We start from the raw sequence: 22,666 nt of genomic DNA on the forward strand, positions 1-22,666 counted from the left end.
CATTATCCCCCTGTCATAACTTGTGTTCTCTCTGTAGAGAAGCAGTGTGCCCTGTTCTGTTCCCCCATCATTAACCCCCTGTGTGTTCTCTCTGTAGAGAAGCAGTGTGCCCTGTTCTGTTCCCCCATCATTAACCCACTGTGTTTTCTCTCTGTAGAGAAGGCAGTGTATGCCCTGTCTGTTCCCCCATCATTAACCCCCTGTGGTCTCTCTGTGGAAGCAGTGTGCCTGTTCTGTTCCCCAATCTTAACCTGTGTTTCTCTCTGTCGAGAAGCCGTGGCCCTGTCGTTCCCACCAGCATTAAACCCCCTGTGTTTCTGTCTGTGGAGAAGCAGGGTGCCCTGTTCTGTTCCCATCTTAACCTGTGTGTTCTCTCATGGAGAGAAAGCCGTGTGCCCTGTTCTGTTCACCGCATCATTACCCCCTGTGGTTCTGTCTGTACGAGAAGCAGTGTCCCTGTTCTGTTCCCCCATAATTTAAAACTCTGTGTGTTTTCTCTGCTAGGAGAAGCAGTGTGCGCCTGTTCTATTCCTCCCATCATTATCCCCCTGTGTTTTCTCTCTGTAGAGAAGCAGTGTTCCCTGTTCTGTTCCCCCATCATTAACCCCCTGTGTGTTCTCTCTGTAGAGAAGCAGTGTGCCCCTGTTCTGTTCCCCCATCCTTAACCCCCTGTGTGTTCTCTCTGTAGAGAAGCCGTGTGCCCTGTTCTGTTCCCCCATCATTAAACCCCTGTGTGTTCTGTCTGTAGAGAAGCAGGTGTGCCCTGTTCTGTTCCCCCATCATTAACCCCCTGTGTGTTCTATCTGTAGAGAAGCAGTGTTGCCCTGTTCTGTTCCCCCATCATTAACCCTGTGTGTTCTCTCTGTAGAGAAGCAGTGTGCCCTGTTCTGTTCCCCCATCATTAACCCCCTGTGTTTTCTCTCTGTAGAGAAGCCGTGTGCCCTGTTCTGTTCCCCCATCATTAACCCTGTGTGTTCTCTCTGTAGAGAAGCTGTGTGCCCTATTCTGTTCCCCCATCAATAACCCCCTGTGTGTTCTGTCTGTAGAGAAGCAGTGTGCCCTGTTCTGTTCCCCCCATCATTAACCCCCTGTGTGTTCTCTCTGTAGAGAAGCAGTGTGCCCTGTTCTGTTCCCCCATCATTAACCCTGTGTGTTCTCTCTGTAGAGAAGCCGTGTGCCCTGTTCTGTTCCCCCATCATTAACCCCCTGTGTGTTCTGTCTGTGGAGAAGCAGTGTGCCCTGTTCTGTTCCCCCATCATTAACCCTGTGTGTTCTCTCTGTAGAGAAGCCGTGTGCCCTGTTCTGTTCCCCCATCATTAACCCCCTGTGTGTTCTGTCTGTAGAGAAGCAGTGTGCCCTGTTCTGTTCCCCCATCATTAAACCTCTGTGTGTTTTCTCTGTAGAGAAGCAGTGTGCCCTGTTCTGTTCCCCCATCATTATCCCCCTGTGTTTTCTCTCTGTAGAGAAGCAGTGTTCCCTGTTCTGTTCCCCCATCATTAACCCCCTGTGTGTTCTCTCTGTAGAGAAGCAGTGTGCCCTGTTCTGTTCCCCCATCATTAACCCCCTGTGTGTTCTCTCTGTAGAGAAGCCGTGTGCCCTGTTCTGTTCCCCCATCATTAACCCCCTGTGTGTTCTGTCTGTAGAGAAGCAGTGTGCCCTGTTCTGTTCCCCCATCATTAACCCCCTGTGTGTTCTATCTGTAGAGAAGCAGTGTTGCCCTGTTCTGTTCCCCCATCATTAACCCTGTGTGTTCTCTCTGTAGAGAAGCAGTGTGCCCTGTTCTGTTCCCCCCATCATTAACCCCCTGTGTTTTCTCTCTGTAGAGAAGCCGTGTGCCCTGTTCTGTTCCCCCATCATTAACCCTGTGTGTTCTCTCTGTAGAGAAGCTGTGTGCCCTATTCTGTTCCCCCATCAATAACCCCCTGTGTGTTCTGTCTGTAGAGAAGCAGTGTGCCCTGTTCTGTTCCCCCATCATTAACCCCCTGTGTGTTCTCTCTGTAGAGAAGCAGTGTGCCCTGTTCTGTTCCCCCATCATTAACCCTGTGTGTTCTCTCTGTAGAGAAGCAGTGTGCCCTGTTCTGTTCCCCCATCATTAACCCTGTGTGTTCTCTCTGTAGAGAAGCAGTGTGCCCTGTTCTGTTCCCCATCATTAACCCTGTGTGTTCTCTCTGTAGAGAAGCAGTGTGCCCTGTTCTGTTCCCCAATCATTATCCCCCTGTGTGTTCTCTCTGTAGAGAAGCAGTGTGCCCTGTTCTGTTCCCCCATCATTAACCCCCTGTGTGTTCTCTCTGTAGAGAAGCAGTGTGCCCTGTTCTGTTCCCCCATCATTATTCCCCTGTGTGTTCTCTCTGTAGAGAAGCAGTGTGCCCTGTTCTGTTCCCCCATCATTAACCCCCTGTGTGTTCTCTCTGTAGAGAAGCAGTGTGCCCTGTTCTGTTCCCCCATCATTAACCCTGTGTGTTCTCTCTGTAGAGAAGCCGTGTGCCCTGTTCTGTTCCCCCATCATTAACCCCCTGTGTGTTCTGTCTGTGGAGAAGCAGTGTGCCCTGTTCTGTTCCCCCATCATTAACCCTGTGTGTTCTCTCTGTAGAGAAGCAGTGTGCCCTGTTCTGTTCCCCCATCATTAACCCTCTGTGTGTTCTCTCTGTAGAGAAGCAGTGTGCCCTGTTCTGTTCCCCCATCATTATCCCCCTGTGTTTTCTCTCTGTAGAGAAGCAGTGTTCCCTGTTCTGTTCCCCCATCATTAACCCCCTGTGTGTTCTGTCTGTAGAGAAGCAGTGTGCCCTGTTCTGTTCCCCCATCATTATCCCCCTGTGTGTTCTCTCTGTAGAGAAGTAGTGTGCCCTGTTCTGTTCCCCCATCATTAACCCCCTGTGTGTTCTCTCTGTAGAGAAGCCGTGTGCCCTGTTCTGTTCCCCCATCATTAACCCTGTGTGTTCTCTCTGTAGAGAAGCAGTGTGCCCTGTTCTGTTCCCCCATCATTAACGCTGTGTGTTCTCTCTGTAGAGAAGCAGTGTGCCCTGTCCTGTTCCCACATCATTAACCCTGTGTGTTCTCTCTGTAGAGAAGCAGTGTGCCCTGTTCTGTTCCCCCATCATTAACCCCCTGTGTGTTCTCTCTGTAGAGAAGCCGTGTGCCCTGTTCTGTTCCCCCTTCATTAACCCTGTGTGTTCTCTCTGTAGAGAAGCAGTGTGCCCTGTTCTGTTCCCCCATCATTAACCCTGTGTGTTCTCTCTGTAGAAAAGCAGTGTGCCCTGTCCTGTTCCCACATCATTAACCCTGTGTGTTCTCTCTGTAGAGAAGCAGTGTGCCCTGTTCTGTTCCCCCATCATTATCCCCCTGTGTGTTCTCTCTGTAGAGAAGCAGTGTGCCCTGTTCTGTTCCCCCATCATTAACCCTGTGTGTTCTCTCTGTAGAGAAGCAGTGTGCCCTGTTCTGTTCCCCCATCGTTAACCCTGTGTGTTCTCTCTGTAGAGAAGCAGTGTGCCCTGTTCTGTTCCCCCATCATTAACCCTGTGTGTTCTCTCTGTAGAGAAGCAGTGTGCCCTGTTCTGTTCCCCCATCATTAACCCTCTGTGTTCTCTCTGTAGAGAAGCCGTGTGCCCTGTTCTGTTCCCCCATCATTAACCCCTTTGTGTTCTGTCTGTAGAGAAGCAGTGTGCCCTGTTCTGTTCCCCCATCATTAACCCTGTGTGTTCTCTCTGTAGAGAAGCAGTGTGCCCTGTTCTGTTCCCCCCATCATTAACCCTCTGTGTTCTCTCTGTAGAGAAGCAGGGTGCCCTGTTCTGTTCCCCCATCATTATCCCCCTGTGTTCTCTCTGTAGGGAAGCAGTGTGCCCTGTTCTGTTCCCCCATCATTATCCCCCTGTGTGTTCTCTCTGTAGAGAAGCAGTGTGCCCTGTTCTGTTCCCCCATCATTAACCCCCTGCGTGTTCTCTCTGTAGAGAAGCAGTGTGCCCTGTTCTGTTCCCCCATCATTAACCCTGTGTGTTCTCTCTGTAGAGAAGCCGTGTGCCCTGTTCTGTTCCCCCATCATTAACCCCCTGTGTGTTCTGTCTGTGGAGAAGCAGTGTGCCCTGTTCTGTTCCCCCATCATTAACCCCCTGTGTGTTCTGTCTGTAGAGAAGCAGTGTGCCCTGTTCTGTTCCCTCATCATTAACCCTGTGTGTTCTCTCTGTAGAGATACAGTGTGCCCTGTTCTGTTCCCCCATCATTAACCCTCTGTGTGTTTTCTCTGTAGAGAAGCAGTGTGCCCTGTTCTGTTCCCCCATCATTATCCCCCTGTGTTTTCTCTCTGTAGAGAAGCAGTGTGCCCTGTTCTGTTCCCCCATCATTAACCCTGTGTGTTCTCTCTGTAGAGAAGCAGTGTGCCCTGTTCTGTTCCCCCATCATTATCCCCCTGTGTGTTCTCTCTGTAGAGATGCAGTGTGCCCTGTTCTGTTCCCCCATCATTATCCCCTTGTGTGTTCTCTCTGTAGAGAAGCAGTGTGCCCTGTTCTGTTCCCCCATCATTAACCCCCTGTGTGTTCTCTCTGTAGAGAAGCCGTGTGACCTGTTCTGTTCCCCCATCATTAACCCTGTGTGTTCTCTCTGTAGAGAAGCAGTGTGCCCTGTTCTGTTCCCCCATCATTAACCCCCTGTGTTTTCTCTCTGTAGAGAAGCCGTGTGCCCTGTTCTGTTCCCCCATCATTAACCCTGTGTGTTCTCTCTGTAGAGAAGCTGTGTGCCCTGTTCTGTTCCCCCATCATTAACCCCCTGTGTGTTCTGTCTGTAGAGAAGCAGTGTGCCCTGTTCTGTTCCCCCATCATTAACCCCCTGTGTGTTCTCTCTGTAGAGAAGCAGTGTGCCCTGTTCTGTTCCCCATCATTAACCCTGTGTGTTCTCTCTGTAGAGAAGCAGTGTGCCCTGTTCTGTTCCCCCATCATTATCCCCCTGTGTTTTCTCTCTGTAGAGAAGCGGTGTTCCCTGTTCTGTTCCCCCATCATTAACCCCCTGTGTGTTCTGTCTGTAGAGAAGCAGTGTGCCCTGTTCTGTTCCCCCATCATTATCCCCCTGTGTGTTCTCTCTGTAGAGAAGCAGTGTGCCCTGTTCTGTTCCCCCATCATTAACCCCCTGTGTGTTCTCTCTGTAGAGAAGCCGTGTGCCCTGTTCTGTTCCCCCATCATTAACCCTGTGTGTTCTCTCTGTAGAGAAGCAGTGTGCCCTGTTCTGTTCCCCCATCATTAACCCTGTGTGTTCTCTCTGTAGAGAAGCAGTGTGCCCTGTCCTGTTCCCACATCATTAACCCTGTGTGTTCTCTCTGTAGAGAAGCAGTGTGACCTGTTCTGTTCCCCCATCATTAACCCCCTGTGTGTTCTCTCTGTAGAGAAGCCGTGTGCCCTGTTCTGTTCCCCCATCATTAACCCTGTGTGTTCTCTCTGTAGAGAAGCAGTGTGCCCTGTTCTGTTCCCCCATCATTAACCCTGTGTGTTCTCTCTGTAGAAAAGCAGTGTGCCCTGTCCTGTTCCCACATCATTAACCCTGTGTGTTCTCTCTGTAGAGAAGCAGTGTGCCCTGTTCTGTTCCCCCATCATTATCCCCCTGTGTGTTCTTTCTGTAGAGAAGCAGTGTGCCCTGTTCTGTTCCCCCATCATTAACCCTGTGTGTTCTCTCTGTAGAGAAGCAGTGTGCCCTGTTCTGTTCCCCCATCGTTAACCCTGTGTGTTCTCTCTGTAGAGAAGCAGTGTGCCCTGTTCTGTTCCCCCATCATTAACCCTGTGTGTTCTCTCTGTAGAGAAGCAGTGTGCCCTGTTCTGTTCCCCCATCATTAACCCTCTGTGTTCTCTCTGTAGAGAAGCCGTGTGCCCTGTTCTGTTCCCCCATCATTAACCCCTTTGTGTTCTGTCTGTAGAGAAGCAGTGTGCCCTGTTCTGTTCCCCCATCATTAACCCTGTGTGTTCTCTCTGTAGAGAAGCAGTGTGCCCTGTTCTGTTCCCCCATCATTAACCCTCTGTGTTCTCTCTGTAGAGAAGCAGGGTGCCCTGTTCTGTTCCCCCATCATTATCCCCCTGTGTTCTCTCTGTAGAGAAGCAGTGTGCCCTGTTCTGTTCCCCCATCATTATCCCCCTGTGTGTTCTCTCTGTAGAGAAGCAGTGTGCCCTGTTCTGTTCACCCATCATTAACCCCCTGCGTGTTCTCTCTGTAGAGAAGCAGTGTGCCCTGTTCTGTTCCCCCATCATTAACCCTGTGTGTTCTCTCTGTAGAGAAGCCGTGTGCCCTGTTCTGTTCCCCCATCATTAACCCCCTGTGTGTTCTGTCTGTGGAGAAGCAGTGTGCCCTGTTCTGTTCCCCCATCATTAACCCCCTGTGTGTTCTGTCTGTAGAGAAGCAGTGTGCCCTGTTCTGTTCCCCCATCATTAACCCTGTGTGTTCTCTCTGTAGAGAAGCAGTGTGCCCTGTTCTGTTCCCCCATCATTAACCCTCTGTGTGTTTTCTCTGTAGAGAAGCAGTGTGCCCTGTTCTGTTCCCCCATCATTATCCCCCTGTGTTTTCTCTCTGTAGAGTAGCAGTGTGCCCTGTTCTGTTCCCCCATCATTAACCCTGTGTGTTCTCTCTGTAGAGAAGCAGTGTGCCCTGTTCTGTTCCCCCATCATTATCCCCCTGTGTGTTCTCTCTGTAGAGATGCAGTGTGCCCTGTTCTGTTCCCCCATCATTATCCCCCTGTGTGTTCTCTCTGTAGAGAAGCAGTGTGCCCTGTTCTGTTCCCCCATCATTAACCCCCTGTGTGTTCTCTCTGTAGAGAAGCCGTGTGCCCTGTTCTGTTCCCCCATCATTAACCCTGTGTGTTCTCTCTGTAGAGAAGCAGTGTGCCCTGTTCTGTTCCCCCATCATTAACCCCCTGTGTTTTCTCTCTGTAGAGAAGCCGTGTGCCCTGTTCTGTTCCCCCATCATTAACCCTGTGTGTTCTCTCTGTAGAGAAGCTGTGTGCCCTGTTCTGTTCCCCCATCATTAACCCCCTGTGTGTTCTGTCTGTAGAGAAGCAGTGTGCCCTGTTCTGTTCCCCCATCATTAACCCCCTGTGTGTTCTCTCTGTAGAGAAGCAGTGTGCCCTGTTCTGTTCCCCATCATTAACCCTGTGTGTTCTCTCTGTAGAGAAGCAGTGTGCCCTGTTCTGTTCCCCCATCATTAACCCTGTGTGTTCTCTCTGTAGAGAAGCAGTGTGCCCTGTTCTGTTCCCCCATCATTATCCCCCTGTGTTTTCTCTCTGTAGAGAAGCAGTGTTCCCTGTTCTGTTCCCCCATCATTAACCCCCTGTGTGTTCTGTCTGTAGAGAAGCAGTGTGCCCTGTTCTGTTCCCCCATCATTATCCCCCTGTGTGTTCTCTCTGTAGAGAAGCAGTGTGCCCTGTTCTGTTCCCCCATCATTAACCCCCTGTGTGTTCTCTCTGTAGAGAAGCCGTGTGCCCTGTTCTGTTCCCCCATCATTAACCCTGTGTGTTCTCTCTGTAGAGAAGCAGTGTGCCCTGTTCTGTTCCCCCATCATTAACCCCCTGTGTTTTCTCTCTGTAGAGAAGCCGTGTGCCCTGTTCTGTTCCCCCATCATTAACCCTGTGTGTTCTCTCTGTAGAGAAGCTGTGTGCCCTGTTCTGTTCCCCCATCATTAACCCCCTGTGTGTTCTGTCTGTAGAGAAGCAGTGTGCCCTGTTCTGTTCCCCCATCATTAACCCCCTGTGTGTTCTCTCTGTAGAGAAGCAGTGTGCCCTGTTCTGTTCCCCCATCATTAACCCTGTGTGTTCTCTCTGTAGAGAAGCAGTGTGCCCTGTTCTGTTCCCCCATCATTAACCCTGTGCGTTCTCTCTGTAGAGAAGCAGTGTGCCCTGTTCTGTTCCCCCATCATTAACCCTGTGTGTTTTCTCTGTAGAGAAGCAGTGTGCCCTGTTCTGTTCCCCAATCATTATCCCCCTGTGTGTTCTCTCTGTAGAGAAGCAGTGTGCCCTGTTCTGTTCCCCCATCATTAACCCTGTGTGTTCTCTTTGTAGAGAAGCCGTGTGCCCTGTTCTGTTCCCCCATCATTAACCCCCTGTGTGTTCTGTCTGTAGAGAAGCAGTGTGCCCTGTTCTGTTCCCCCATCATTAACCCTGTGTGTTCTCTCTGTAGAGAAGCAGTGTGCCCTGTTCTGTTCCCCCATCATTAACCCTCTGTGTTCTCTCTGTAGAGAAGCAGGGTGCCCTGTTCTGTTCCCCCATCATTATCCCCCTGTGTGTTCTCTCTGTAGAGAAGCAGTGTGCCCTGTTCTGTTCCCCCATCATTATCCCCCTGTGTGTTCTCTCTGTAGAGAAGCAGTGTGCCCTGTTCTGTTCCCCCATCATTAACCCCCTGTGTGTTCTCTCTGTAGTGAAGCAGTGTGCCCTGTTCTGTTCCCCCATCATTAACCCTGTGTGTTCTCTCTGTAGAGAAGCCGTGTGCCCTGTTCTGTTCCCCCATCATTAACCCCCTGTGTGTTCTGTCTGTGGAGAAGCAGTGTGCCCTGTTCTGTTCCCCCATCATTAACCCTGTGTGTTCTCTCTGTAGAGAAGCAGTGTGCCCTGTTCTGTTCCCCCATCATTAACCCTCTGTGTGTTCTCTCTGTAGAGAAGCAGTGTGCCCTGTTCTGTTCCCCCATCATTAACCCTGTGTTTTCTCTCTGTAGAGAAGCCGTGTGCCCTGTTCTGTTCCCCCATCATTAACCCCCTGTGTGTTCTGTCTGTGGAGAAGCAGTGTGCCCTGTTCTGTTCCCCCATCATTAACCCTGTGTGTTCTCTCTGTAGAGAAGCAGTGTGCCCTGTTCTGTTCCCCCATCATTAACCCTCTGTGTGTTTTCTCTGTAGAGAAGCAGTGTGCCCTGTTCTGTTCCCCCATCATTATCCCCCTGTGTTCTCTCTCTGTAGAGAAGCAGTGTTCCCTGTTCTGTTCCCCCATCATTAACCCCCTGTGTTTTCTCTCTGTAGAGAAGCAGTGTTCCCTGTTCTGTTCCCCCATCATTAACCCCCTGTGTGTTCTGTCTGTAGAGAAGCAGTTTGCCCTGTTCTGTTCCCCCATCATTATCCCCCTGTGTTTTCTCTCTGTAGAGAAGCAGTGTTCCCTGTTCTGTTCCCCCATCATTAACCCCCTGTGTGTTCTGTCTGTAGAGAAGCAGTGTGCCCTGTTCTGTTCCCCCATCATTATCCCCCTGTGTGTTCTCTCTGTAGAGAAGCAGTGTGCCCTGTTCTGTTCCCCCATCATTAACCCCCTGTGTGTTCTCTCTGTAGAGAAGCCGTGTGCCCTGTTCTGTTCCCCCATCATTAACCCTCTGTGTTCTCTCTGTAGAGAAGCAGTGTGCCCTTTTCTGTTCCCCCATCATTAACCCCCTGTGTTTTCTCTCTGTAGAGAAGCCGTGTGCCCTGTTCTGTTCCCCCATCATTAACCCTGTGTGTTCTCTCTGTAGAGAAGCAGTGTGACCTGTTCTGTTCCCCCATCATTAACCCTGTGTGTTCTCTCTGTAGAGAAGCAGTGTGCCCTGTTCTGTTCCCCCATCATTAACCCCCTGTGTGTTCTCTCTGTAGAGAAGCAGTGTGCCCTGTTCTGTTCCCCCATCATTAACCCTGTGTGTTCTGTCTGTAGAGAAGCCGTGTGCCCTGTTCTGTTCCCCCATCATTAACCCAGTGTGTTCTCTCTGTAGAGAAGCCGTGTGCCCTGTTCTGTTCCCCCATCATTAACCCTGTGTGTTCTGTCTGTAGAGAAGCAGTGTGCCCTGTTCTGTTCCCCCATCATTACCCCTGTGTGTTCTCTCTGTAGAGAAGCAGTGTGCCCTGTTCGGTTTCCCCATCATTAACCCCCTGTGTGTTCTGTCTGTAGAGAAGCCGTGTGCCCTGTTCTGTTCCCCCATCATTAACCCCCTGTGTGTTCTCTCTGTAGAGAAGCAGTGTGCCCTGTTCTGTTCCCCTGTGGGGAGAGATTCCCCCATCCTGGTTGCAGAGAGAGTGATGGATGGAACACCATGTGGACCATACGAGTCAGACCTGTGTGTCAACTGCAGGTGTCAGGTACACACACACACACACACATATGCAAACTCAATGCATGCAGATGCACAATCTCACACACACAAGGCAGACTTGTGTGTCGATGAAGAAAAATAATGTGTTATGCACATTCCACACATGAGAATCCCGGTGCTGGGTTAAAAGAAAACGAAGATAAATTATAAGAAATGTCTGTAGCCATTAGCACTGGGGACCAGCAATATTCTGTGTCCACACCTCTCATTTCCTTAGAGTTGTGTGTCAATGTCAATGGACTGCTCAAATCAGAAGTGCTGATGGCAATTATACTGAACAAAAATATAAACACATGTAAATGCAACAAGATTCCCAAAATGTTGTGAACAAATTTGTTTACATCCTTGTTAGTGAGCATTTCTCCTTTGTCAAGATAATCCATCCACCTGACAGGTGTGGCATATCAAGAAGCTGATTAAACAGCATGGTCATTACACAGGTGCACCTTGTGCTGGGGAGTATAAACAGCAGTTTTGTCACACAACACAATGTCACAGATGTCTTAATTTTGAGGGAGCGTGCAATTGGCATGCTGACTGCAAGAATGTCCACCAGAGCTTTTGCCAGAGAATGGATGTTAATTTCTCTACCATAAGCTGCCTCCAACGTCGTTTTTGAGAATTTGGAAGTACGTCCAACCGGCCTCACAACCACAGACAACGTGTAATCATGCCAGCCCAGGACCTCCACATCTGGCTTCTTCACTAGCGGGATCGTCTGAGACCAGCCACCCAGACAGCTGATGAAACTGAGGAGTTTTTCTGTCTGTAATAAAGCCCTTTTATGGGGAAAAACTCATTCTGATTGGTTGGGCCTGGCTCCTCAGTGGGTGGGCCTGGCTCCTCAGTGGGTGGGTCTATGCCCAGTCATGTGAAATCCATAGATTAAGTCTTAATGAATTTATTTCAATTGACCGATTTCGTTATATCAACTGTAACTCAGTAAAATCGTTGAAATTGTCACATGTTGCATTTATATTTTTCTTCAGTATAGCTATAAGCGGTGCAATGTTTCTGGCTGTTCCGCCTACCCTTGGCCTTCCTCTACTACCCTGCCTCACTCCCTCTGTCCTGTGACAGAAACCCTGCTCAGTCAGAGAGAGATGATGGGACCTGTCAGTAGTTTACTGGAGTAGGGTTTTCTCTCTGTAGGTCACTGGATAAGGGTATTCTCTCTTTAGGTCACTAGTGAAGAGTTTTCTCTCTGTGCTGGTGGATTTAATTGTCTCTTACAATATGGCAGACTGGTGGCTTCAAAGCCTCTCATTGGCCAATACATAGCAATTTTCCTAGTGGTTGTCTCTCTGGTGAATGTTATAATAAAGTGTGCCAGCCTGTAGAAAGTTCTATCTTGTTTTGTTATATTTCAGACCTCATAGTTTTTTATGCTTTTAGAGTTTTCATACATTCATTGCAGTCGGCGCCCCTCTGTCTGATTCATATCGCTTCATTTCTAATGATAGTTGTCGATTAGATCGACTGATTGCAATTGAATCGCGTGTTCACTACATAAGTGAATGAAAGCTCTTAACATTTGCATATCCAAACCTTCTGTCTGCCAGCCCCCGTATCGAGAAGCGACACCTCGACAAAATATATTGAATGTGGGCGGAACTTCCGGCTGAGTGTACCCGGAAGATTTGGATGCAAGTTTCTCAGACGTTCATCCATATGTTCGCTTTTTATGTATCGATCACTGGTTTTTATTTAATTTAGGTAATTTTATAAACTCAATACCGGGACGATGTTGTCTTTAGATTTCCTTGATGATGTCCGGCGGATGAATAAGCGCCAGGTATGTACGATAATATTGTTTTTGATGTTGTGTGAATGTGACGGATTTTTCCAAGGCTAGTTAGCTAGCTATCTAGTTATGCTAGCAACATTAGCCGGCTGGTTAATAACACGTTGCTTAAAATGTCAAGTCGGCTATGCTAACTAGCTACCCAGCTTTCCGTGTGGTCTTAATCATGTGCAAAGAAAATTACCCTGCTAGTTAAATACGTTACATCGCCTATTGAACATGCATGATAAACTGGGTTGTCAAAATAACTAGCTAGCAACCTTCCAAAATCAATGTAGCTTTAGCCAGTACAATTTCCTCTGCCTAAATATGGTGTTACTTCAGTCTTCTTCAAACCTGGTGCTGAGGACCTACAGTGTGCAGACTTTTATTCCAGCCTACTAGTTTCTACTAGATTCTGCTGATCACCAAACCCTGTATTAAGTGAAACATATGTATTAGTACTGGGTTGGGACAAAAGCCTGCACACCTGGTCCCCAGGACCAGCTGTTGGTAGATATAGTTATTATGAAGTTGTTATAAGCGAACACTAGCTTATCCTTGTCTCCACCTGACAACCTGTCTTATTTGTTTTCAGCTCTACTACCAGGTGCTGAATTTTGGTATGATAGTGTCCTCAGCCCTGATGATCTGGAAAGGACTAATGGTCGTGACAGGCAGCGAGAGCCCTATTGTTGTTGTTCTCAGGTAAAGCATTGGTATTGGATTTATGTAGATGGTGTGCTTTTCAATACACTCGAAGCGCTTTACATAGTAAGGGGAAATTTGCCACTTTCACAACCAAAGTGTAGCACCAACATACCTATTGTTTGTCTGAAGCGCATCTGCTAATTTTCAGTAACCTGTCTATCCTTGACTGTAACATGTCCTTGCTTTCAGTGGAAGTATGGAGCCTGCTTTCCATCGAGGAGACCTTCTGTTCCTGACAAACCGGGTCGAGGACCCCATCAGAGTCGGAGAGATTGTGGTCTTCAGGATAGAGGGCAGAGAGATCCCCATAGTACACAGAGTACTAAAGATTCATGAAAAGTTGGTCTATGATGTTTCTGTAGTTATTGAAATGCGCTAGTTCTCTCTCAGGATAGTTCTCTTTGTTTGTTACAAGTTTAAGAAGGCCTACTTCCCCCAAAAAGTTTCTATTGATACATAACACTCAAACTAGGCTCTAAATATTCTATAATATTTCTTACCTCGTATATGTTTTTTTAGTATATGCTGGGTAACTGAATAAATGTCATTGTCAGAGCAACTTCATAAGCTGCTCTGGGGCCAGGAAATCGATGTAGGACATCCAAACTAAATCTAAATGTTGTTTATCTCCAGGGAAAATGGCGAAATCAAGTTCCTGACCAAAGGTGACAACAACTCTGTAGATGACAGAGGGCTGTACAAGCCGGGACAGCACTGGCTAGAGAAGAAAGATGTGGTGGGACGAGCCAGAGGGTGAGCATTTATCTCATTCCACTAGAGTGATACTAGGCTTAGTCTGCTGTATGACTTCAGTCTCATGCTTCACTTCACTGGATCTATATGATACCATTTCCCTTGAGATATTATTTTGTGCAAAATTAAACTGAACTTGAGTCTGCGCTCATCTAGCCTGTAGTAGTGGAAGGGCTCAAGCATGGTTTAAAGTTCTCCATCACAGTGATGGATTTGAGATCAGTGTAGATCCGCAATAAAAATCTCAGGGGGAAAGGTGGGGGGCTGATTTGGAGATCACATATCCTGATATGAAGTAATATTTTCCCAAATAAATGTATTATCAAATATGTGATTTTCTCTGTTACACTGTGTGTACTGAACTGACATACTGTTGCTGACACTCGGATGTTCAGATGAAAATGGCAGTTTAAACGTTAAGAAAAATGGTCCATTTGTCACATCCCAACACTCGAGGCGCATTCAAGTTGCGAGAGCAGTTTTGGCAAATGTATTTTGAAAGCGGGTTTGGCCTTTTTAAAACAAAACATTTTAAGAGGAGGATCCCAGTTTTCCATTGCTACCACGTTTATTTCTCTACTCCTTCAATTATGCGAGTGGCATCATTTTAGAAATGCTCTGGTTACAACAGAGCATGGTTTAGGCACTTCTGCGCAAAGTAGTGATGGGTAGTTTGCGAACAAACTGCTTTTTTTTAAAGGATTAGGTTATTTTTCGCAAAACATTTTTTTTCAGTTTATTTGACTCCCTGATGTGCATACTGTTGCTTTTTGATCTCCAGACATCAACTATCTGCAGATAAATTATAAAAAATATTCTCTGAAGATGGTAATTCCTCAGTGCAGGAACCATACTGTGAGGAGAGACCCTCATTCTGCACTACGCAATTTTTTTTTGTCATTTTATTTTTTGTTTTTGCAAGCCATCTAATAATTCGGTCAGGAAAAAATGTATTTGAACTCAAATTTCACGATTTGACATAATGGTAGGTAACATTTTAGGCTTTAAATTAGGGGTTGACCATTTTTCATGGTTTTATGTACATTTCTAAGCACTACTGATGAGGAGCCAAATGAGAAGCTCTTAGGTGAAAGGAGCCAAATGATCCGGCTCACCGAAAAGACTCTGAATCAATATGCAACAGCTCTAAAAGGGGCAACGGTGTCTTAAATGGACAATGACAGTTTGTAATAGAAACCAAAAATATCACATTTTTCGAGTGAATAATAATTAATTGATATACAGTATATTTATAATAAAAGTATAGTTATTAATAACAATCAGGATGTTGTGTCCAATGGGTAAATGCAGATGGACAAACTCCATGCTTCAGCCTATGTACATTTTAGTCACTATGCTGCATCAGTTGGGCTACAGGTGATATTGCTTATAGCATATCTGATAATATAGACCATGCATAGGCTATATGCATGGTCCAATATGATTTTACCAATATTTTATTGGACACATTTCTGGAGGTGGTAATTTAATTTGAAATGGTTTCAGCATAATTTTATTTTCATTTTGGAGTAGAATGTCCCTTTAAAAAGTCAGCAGAACTGAGCTTCTCAGTCTTCTACTTACAAATTATCCCAGGGTGGACCCCGGACCCCCTAAGGAAGGGGACTGGAATTGGTCAAACTCGCAGTTTAGGTCTAATACATGTACACATATCCTCTTTCCCTGAAAGCATGATGGCCATGACTTTCTTACATGAAAGGGCATGTTAACTTGACCCCAGAAAAGTTTCAGTCACAGGATTTTTTTGTTGCTTTAACCCTTCTCAAACTTTAAAGTACTACTTAAGTAGTTATTTTTGTGTGTGTCTGTAGTTGGCTTTACTATTTATGTTTTTGGTGAACTTTTACTTCACTACATTTAAAAAAAAATCACCTTTTATTTAACCAGGTAGGCCAGTTGAGAACAAGTTCTCATTTACAACTGCGACCTGGCCAAGATAAAGCAAAGCAGTGCGACACAAACAACAATACAGAGTTACACATGGAATAAATAAGCGTACAGTCAATAACACAATAGAAAAAAAGAAAGTCTATATACAGTGTGTGCAAATGGCCTGAGGAGGTAAGGCAATAAATAGGCCATAGTAGCGAAATAATTACAATTTAGCAGATTAACACTGGAGTGATAAATGAGCAGATGATGATGTGCAAGTAGAGATACTGGTGTGCGAAAGAGCAGAAAAGTAAATAAAAACAATATGGGGATGAGGTAGGTAGATTGGGTGGGCTATTTACAGATGGACTATGTACAGCTGCACCGATCGGTTAGCTGCTCAGATAGCTGATGTTTAAAGTTAGTGAGGGGAAATATAAGTCTCCAGCTTCAGCAATTTTTGCAATTCGTTCCAGTCACTGGCAGCAGAGAACTGGAAGGAAAGGTGGCCAAAGGGGGTGTTGGCTTTGGGGATGAACAGTGAGATATACCTGCTGGAGCGCGTGTTACGGGTGGGTGTTGTTATCGTGACCAGTGAGCTGAGATAAGGCAGAGCTTTACCTAGAATAGACTTCTAGATGACCTGGAGCCAGTGGGTCTGGCGACGAATATGTAGTGAGGGCCAGCCGACTAGAGCATACAGGTCGCAGTGGTGGGTGGTATAAGGGGCTTTGGTAACAAAACAGATGGCACTGTGATAGACTGCATCCAGTTTGCTGAGTAGAGTATTGGAAGCTATTTTGTAGATGACATCGCTGAAGTCGAGGATCGGTAGGAAAGCTGCCGTGGTCAACAAACACCTAGGTATTTGTAGTTGTCCACATATTCTAGGTCAGAAGCGTCCAGGGTAGTGATGCTAGTCAGGCGGATGGGTGCGGGCAGCCAACGGTTGAAAAGCATGCATCTGGTTTTACTAGCATTTAAGAGCAGTTGGGGGCCACGGAAGGAGTGTTGTATGGCATTGAAGCTCGTTTGGAGGTTAGTTGTAGTGTCCAAAGAAGGGCCAGATGTATACAGAATGGTGTCGTCTGCGTAGAGGTGGATCAGGGAATCACCCGCAGCAAGAGCGACATCATTGATATATACAGAGAAAAGAGTCGGCCTGAGAATTGCACCCTGTGGTACCCCCATAGAGACTGCCAGAGGTCCGGACAACAGGCCCTCCGATTTGACACACTGAACTCTGTCTGAGAAGTAGTTGGTGAACCAGGCGAGGCAGTCATTTGAGAAACCAAGGCTATTGAGTCTGCCGATAAGAATACGGTGATTGACAGAGTTGAAAGCCTTGGCCAGGTCGATGAAGACGGCAGCACAGTACTGTCTTTTATCAATGGCGGTTATGATATCGTTTAGTACCTTGAGCGTGGCTGAGGTGCACCCGTGACCAGCTCGGAAACCGGATTGCACAGCGAAGAAGGTGCGGTGGGATTCGAAATGGTCAGTGAAATGTAAAAATCTGTTTATTAACTTGGCTTTCGAAGACTTTAGAGAGGCAGGGCAGGATGGATATAGGTCTATAACAGTTTGGGTCTAGAGTGTCACCCCCTTTGAAGAGGAGGATGACCACGGCAGCTTTCCAATCTTTATGGATCTCGGACGATACGAAAGAGAGGTTGAACAGACTGGTAATAGGGGTTGCAACAATGGAGGCGGATAGTTTTAGAAATAGAGGGTCCAGATTGTCTAGCCCAGCTGATTTCTACGGGTCTAGGTTTTGCAGCTCTTTCAGAACATCTGCAATCTGGATTTGGGTGAAGGAGAAGCTGGGAACGCTAGGGCAAGTAGCTGCGGGGGGGACGGAGCTGTTAGCCGGGGCTGGGGTTGCCAGGAGGAAAGCATGGCCAGCCGTAGAGAGATTCTTATTGAAATTTTCAATTATCATGGATTTATCGGTGGTGACCGTGTTACCTAGCCTCAGAGCAGTGGGCAGCTGGGAGGAGGTGCTCTTGTTCTCCATGGACTTTACAGTGTCCCAAAACTTTTTTGAGTTAGAGCTACAGGATGCAAATTTCTGTTTGAAAAAGCTGGGCTTTGCTTTCCTGACTGACTGTGTGTATTGGTTCCTGACTTCCCTGAACAGTTGCATATCGCGGGGACTATTCAATGCTAGTGCAGTCTGCCACAGGATGTTTTTGTGCTGGTCAAGGGCAGTCAGGTCTGGAGTGAACCTACATTTTTTGAAAGGGGCATGCTTATTTAAGATGGTGAAGAAATTACTTTTAAAGAACGACCAGGCATCCTCGACTGACGGGATGAGGTCAATATCCTTCCAGGATACCCGGGCCAGGTTGATTAGAAAGGCTTGCTCGCAGAAGTGTTTTAGGGAGCGTTTGACAGTGATGAGGGGTGGTCGTTTGACCGCAGACCCATTACGGATGCAGGCAATGAGTCAGTGATCGCTGAGATCCTGATTGAAAACAGCAGAGGTGTATTTGGAGGGCAAGTTGGTCAGGATAATATCTATGAGGGTGCCCATGTTTACAGATTTAGGGTTGTACCTGGTGGGTTCCTTGATGATTTGTGTGAGATTGAGGGCATCTAGCTTAGCTTGTAGGACTGCCGGGGTGTTAAGCATATCCCAGTTTAGGTCACCTAACAGAACGAACTCTGAAGATAGATGAGGGGCAATCAATTCACATATGGTGTCCAGGGCACAGCTGGGAGCTGAGGAGGGTCTATAACGGGCGGCAACGGTGAGAGACTTATTTCTGGAGAGATTAATTTTTTTAATTAGAAGCTCGAACTGTTTGGGCATAGACCTGGAAAGTACGACAGAACTTTGCAAGCTATCTCTGCAGTATATTGCAACTCCTCCCCCTTTGGCAGTTCTATCTTGACGGAAAATGTTGTAGTTGAGTATGGAACTCTCAGAATTTTTGGTGGCCTTCCTAAGCCAGGATTCAGACACGGCAAGGACATCAGGGTTGGCGGAGTGTGCTAAAGCAGTGAGTAAAACAAACTTAGGGAGGAGGCTTCTGATGTTAACATGCATGAAACCAAGGCTTTTTCGATTACAGAAGTCAACAAATGGGAGGGCCTGGGACATTCCTAAAGAAAATAATGTACTTTTTGCTCCATACATTTTCCCTGACACCCAAACATTTTTCAATTCACACACTTATTAAGAAAACATCCCAGGTCATCACTACTGCCTCTGATCACAAATGCTTCGTTTGTAAATTATGTCTGAGTGTTGGAGTGTGCCCCTGGCTATCCGTATATCGAAAATGTTGCTGTCTGATTTGCTTAATATAAGGAATTTGAAAGGATTTTGCTTTGACTTTTGATACTTAAGTACATTTTAGCAATTCCATTTACTTTTGATACTTAAATATATTTAAAACCAAATACTTTTAGACTTTTACTCAAGTAGTATTTTACTGGGTGACTTTTACTTGTAATTTTCTATGAAGGTATCTTTACTTTTACTCAAGAACGACAATTGAGTACTTTTTCTACCACTGTATTTAACTATTGAAGATGTAATGTTAGGTAATAATTTACTTGAATTGTACATCATAACAGCGTCATGACATTGTCATGAACATGTCATCTGATGTTGAAGATCAATTTTGTCTCCAGGTTTGTGCCATACATAGGAATCGTTACCATTCTGATGAACGACTATCCCAAATTCAAGGTAAGATATTTTACATCGTCATCACTAGAAGGAAAATCACAATAGGTTTTATGAATTGTTTACTAAATTCAGCCTTATTAGGAGCGTTATGCAGGTACTCTAAAGGTTAGAGAGCCTGACCAGCAGCCAGACACTAAACAGTGGGAGATCAACTGGCAGACGGAAACCTGTTGGTTTCAGATCCTTGGAACAGGGATACTAGTGTTTTGTTGTTCTTCCCCTTCCCAGTACGCTGTTCTCTTCCTGCTGGGTCTGTTTGTCCTGGTCCATCGGGAGTGAGGAAGAGACTACCTAACTATCTGCCACGGAGGAAGAATTGGAAATCCCCACCCCACCATGCCTTTTAAGACAGAATTATGTTGATTATGTCAAATTAAGTTGCTTTTTCTGTACCATATGTTTTAAATTGTGTCTAGAAATGTGGATAGTGTTTACATTATAAAAAACAAGCGTTCATTATTTTTGTGAGGGAAATTGGATATAAGTTAAGTAGAATAAAGAGCTGTATTTCTTTATTTTATTTTTTTCAGAACATGAATCCAACATTTTAGATGGTTAATTGTGTATTTTGTTTTCACTTTTAATGAGGTTTTGCTTTGCTTGAAATATTGAATGACAAGTGATATGTTTGACATTAAATATGACATCTGTTACCCTCTATCCTGCATTCTGGTAACTTATGCATCTAGTGTTTTTTCTTATATTCAAGCATAACTTCACTAAAACACATTTGTGCATCTTCAAAATTCCATTATTTTACATGCAGGCTAAATATGACATTTACATTTTAGTCATATAGCAGACACTCTTATCCAGAGCGACTTAGTGCATTCATCTTACAGTTTTTCTCAATTGCTAAAACACAATTTCTGAAACCTTGCTCCATTTCCTGAAAACATTAAACACAAAACCTCATCTTCAAGCACTATTTACATAACCTCTGACTCCTCTCGCAAAATTGAACATTCGCCTCAAAACAGTTTTACCTGTGTTCAAAATCAAACACTGCTCTCAAATCATAAACAAAGTGATCAAAATGATATACACTCTCAAGCAGTCAGTAAACAATACACCGAAAAATAGAAAACACATTGTTCAAAACATACAATTCTCAGGGAGCAGTAAATTCTTAATCTAAACAAAATTCATATTTTTCCGTCATTGTCTTTGATGAACGAAAACATGTTCAAAATTGATCAGAAATTACTACTCTGCTTTGCTCTTTGCAATTTAGTTTTTTGTTCTTCCTCCTCCTTGTACCCCTATTTTTACAGTACTGTATCCTGCATCTCACAAACTTGTCCTTTGTCTCTGTGATACTGTAATTCTTGTTCTTTGTTGATATGAACCTGCAACCAGTCAAAATCTATTGAGCAGTCAGTACTGTTAATAAATGGAAAGCACAATGTTCAGGGCCATACAATTTGTCCATTATACAGTATACAGCCTACAATGCACTGTACTACAGTATACAATACTAAAAGGGACAAAAATCAAAGGAGTAAACATGTGATCAATGCGCTTCTTCTTGTCTTTGGGCTGGGTCAGGCCAGAGCACTTCATCGACATCACAAGCAATATTGTCCCTCCTGAGGCAACGGGGGAAGAAGCCTCTTGTGTGCCGTATCCAGCCCTCACATGATTCCTCACCTATATCACCACAGGCTAAATCCATGGCTTGCAGCAGATTTACTCTGGTGTAGGGTTGTCTATCATACACTTTCCATCTCCAAGAGGAGAAAAACTCCTCTATCGGATTCAGGAAAGGCGAGTATGGAGGGAGGTACAAGTTCATAAACTGCCAATTGATGTTAAACCATTCCCTTACCTGAGCAGCTCGGTGGAAACTGACATTGTCCCACACTATCACATAGGTGGGAATGGGATTCTCATTTAGCTCTTGACCCTGCTGCTCTTGAACCTGCTGCTCAAATAAAATATATCTTAGATTGGCAATAAATCTTAGAAGGTGCTGGGTGATATATGGCCCGAGTGTAACATGGTGATGTAGAACACCATGGTTGATGATAGCAGCACAGATTGTGACATTGCCACCTCGTTGACCAGGGACATCAACAATGGCCCGCTGTCCAATCATGTTTTGGCCTCTCCTTCTCCTCTTTGTTAGATTGAAGCCTACTTCATCGACAAAGATGAACTCATAGGGTCTGTCCAAGGATTCCAAGTCAAATATTGTCTGTGTAGAAATACAATATACTGTATGTAGGATTTTGTAAGTCGTACAGAGACAGTGCTATACTGTAGAGTACAATTAGGCCTACTGTATGCACTTCTGATTCACATACATTGTATGTACTGAAGAGTAATGTCATTCACATAGTATGTGTTAGTACTGTAGACAATCTGGATTACAGTAAATGTTTCTGAATGTACACTTACTTGCACATACTGAGCTCACAGTTCTTTCACCCTTGGTGAGTTGCGCTCAAAAGGTACTCTGAATACTTGTTTCATTCGCATCCTGTTACGATGGAGGACACGGTCAATTGTGGAAATGCTCACACTGTCGATTCCCTGGACGTGTGTGTTGTCTTGTATCACTCGTTCCTGGATTTCTCTGAGTCGTATTGCATTATCTTGAAGGACCATGCCAACTATAACGGCCTCTTGCTCCCGAGTGAATATAGCTGTCCTTCCACCTGCATGTGGCAGCCTCGCAATTCTACAAAAAGTAGTTGTGCAGTTACAAAACATATTCATGCAGTACAATACATACAGTGATTAACTTTACAAATGTCTATTGAAACAGCTGCATATAGTGTAGTACAGTAAATTTGCAATTACAAAACTACAGTAGTATGCTGTCCCTGTTCTCTTCTCTGAGTGTCCTTACTATGGTGGACACAGAAAATCGGCTCAAATTGGGTTGCACTCTAAGTCCTGCTTCCCTCATTGTCAGTCCATGGACAAGAACATGGTCTATAACTGTTGCTCGAATTTCATCAGATATTTCCACTCTTTGTCTTCCTCTTCGTCCTCCTCTTCCTGTTTCTTGCCCTCCTCCTCTTCCTCCTCGTCGCCCACCTCGCATACGCACTCGTCCTCGTCCTCTCACATTGTTTCTTCTATCCATTCTCAGACTTTCTCCTTCCCACCTTCAACAACCTGTTTGCTCTCTGAACTGGCTTATATTGGTTGTGTCGCATCATTTGAAACAGGTTAAATCAATTTTGAGTGGTTGTGTTCAGTCAATGACATGTGTTCTCTATTTGTATTTGATTGTTGCCACTTGTGTTTACCAGTATGGATGACATGTGCATTAGAGTGCAGAATGTGTTTTGAGAATGAGAATGTGTTTAGAGTTTTGCTGAAAAGTCTAAGTGAGATCTGCAAATTGTGTTTTACCATGTGAAATGGTTTAAGGTATTGACAACAGACTGCATAATTAGCTAAATGAGTCCAGGCAACTGAGAACTTTGTTCAGCCAATGGGTTTTAGTGTTTTAGCAATTGAGAAAAACTGTAAGATGGCTAGGTGGGACAACCACATATCTTATTCATGGTAAGCACATTTTTTATATACACTGAACAAAAATACATAGTGTTGGTCCAATGTTTCATGAGCTAAAATAAAAGATCCCAGAAATGTTTAATATGCACAAAAAGCTTGTTTCTCTCAGCATTTCTCCTTTGCCAAGTTAATCCATCCACCTGATGTGTGTGGCAAATCAAGAAGCTGATTAAACAGCATGGTCATTTCATAGGTGCACCTTGTGCTGGGGACAATAAACAGACCTCTAAAATGTGCAATTC

At 45.4% G+C, this 22,666-nt stretch overlaps 1 protein-coding gene across 1 annotated transcript; it reads left to right on the forward strand.

Moving 5' to 3' along the window:
• Positions 1 to 11,660: 11,660 nt before the first annotated feature.
• On the forward strand, positions 11,661 to 19,553 carry LOC115166992 (signal peptidase complex catalytic subunit SEC11A). Its single transcript, XM_029720985.1, has 6 exons — positions 11,661 to 11,848; positions 12,435 to 12,544; positions 12,737 to 12,886; positions 13,181 to 13,300; positions 18,836 to 18,893; positions 19,122 to 19,553. Exons 1-6 carry the CDS (start codon positions 11,798 to 11,800, stop codon positions 19,170 to 19,172), a joined length of 540 nt encoding a protein of 179 aa, XP_029576845.1. The 5' UTR covers positions 11,661 to 11,797; the 3' UTR covers positions 19,173 to 19,553.
• Positions 19,554 to 22,666: the final 3,113 nt, after the last annotated feature.

Source organism: Salmo trutta, chromosome 29 (genome assembly GCF_901001165.1).
Source record: "Salmo trutta chromosome 29, fSalTru1.1, whole genome shotgun sequence".
In the NCBI taxonomy this organism is placed as follows: Eukaryota; Metazoa; Chordata; class Actinopteri; order Salmoniformes; family Salmonidae; genus Salmo; species Salmo trutta.

What these genes read in the sequence shown, in the direction of transcription:
- LOC115166992 (XM_029720985.1), top strand. Translation starts at nt 11,798, where the DNA reads ATGTTGTCTTTAGATTTCCTTGATGATGTCCGGCGGATGAATAAGCGC. An exon ending in GTACTAAAGATTCATGAAAA is followed by an intron (nt 12,887 to 13,180) that starts GTTGGTCTATGA and finishes GTTTATCTCCAG; the next exon opens with GGAAAATGGCGAAATCAAGT. An exon ending in GTGGTGGGACGAGCCAGAGG is followed by an intron (nt 13,301 to 18,835) that starts GTGAGCATTTAT and finishes TTTTGTCTCCAG; the next exon opens with GTTTGTGCCATACATAGGAA.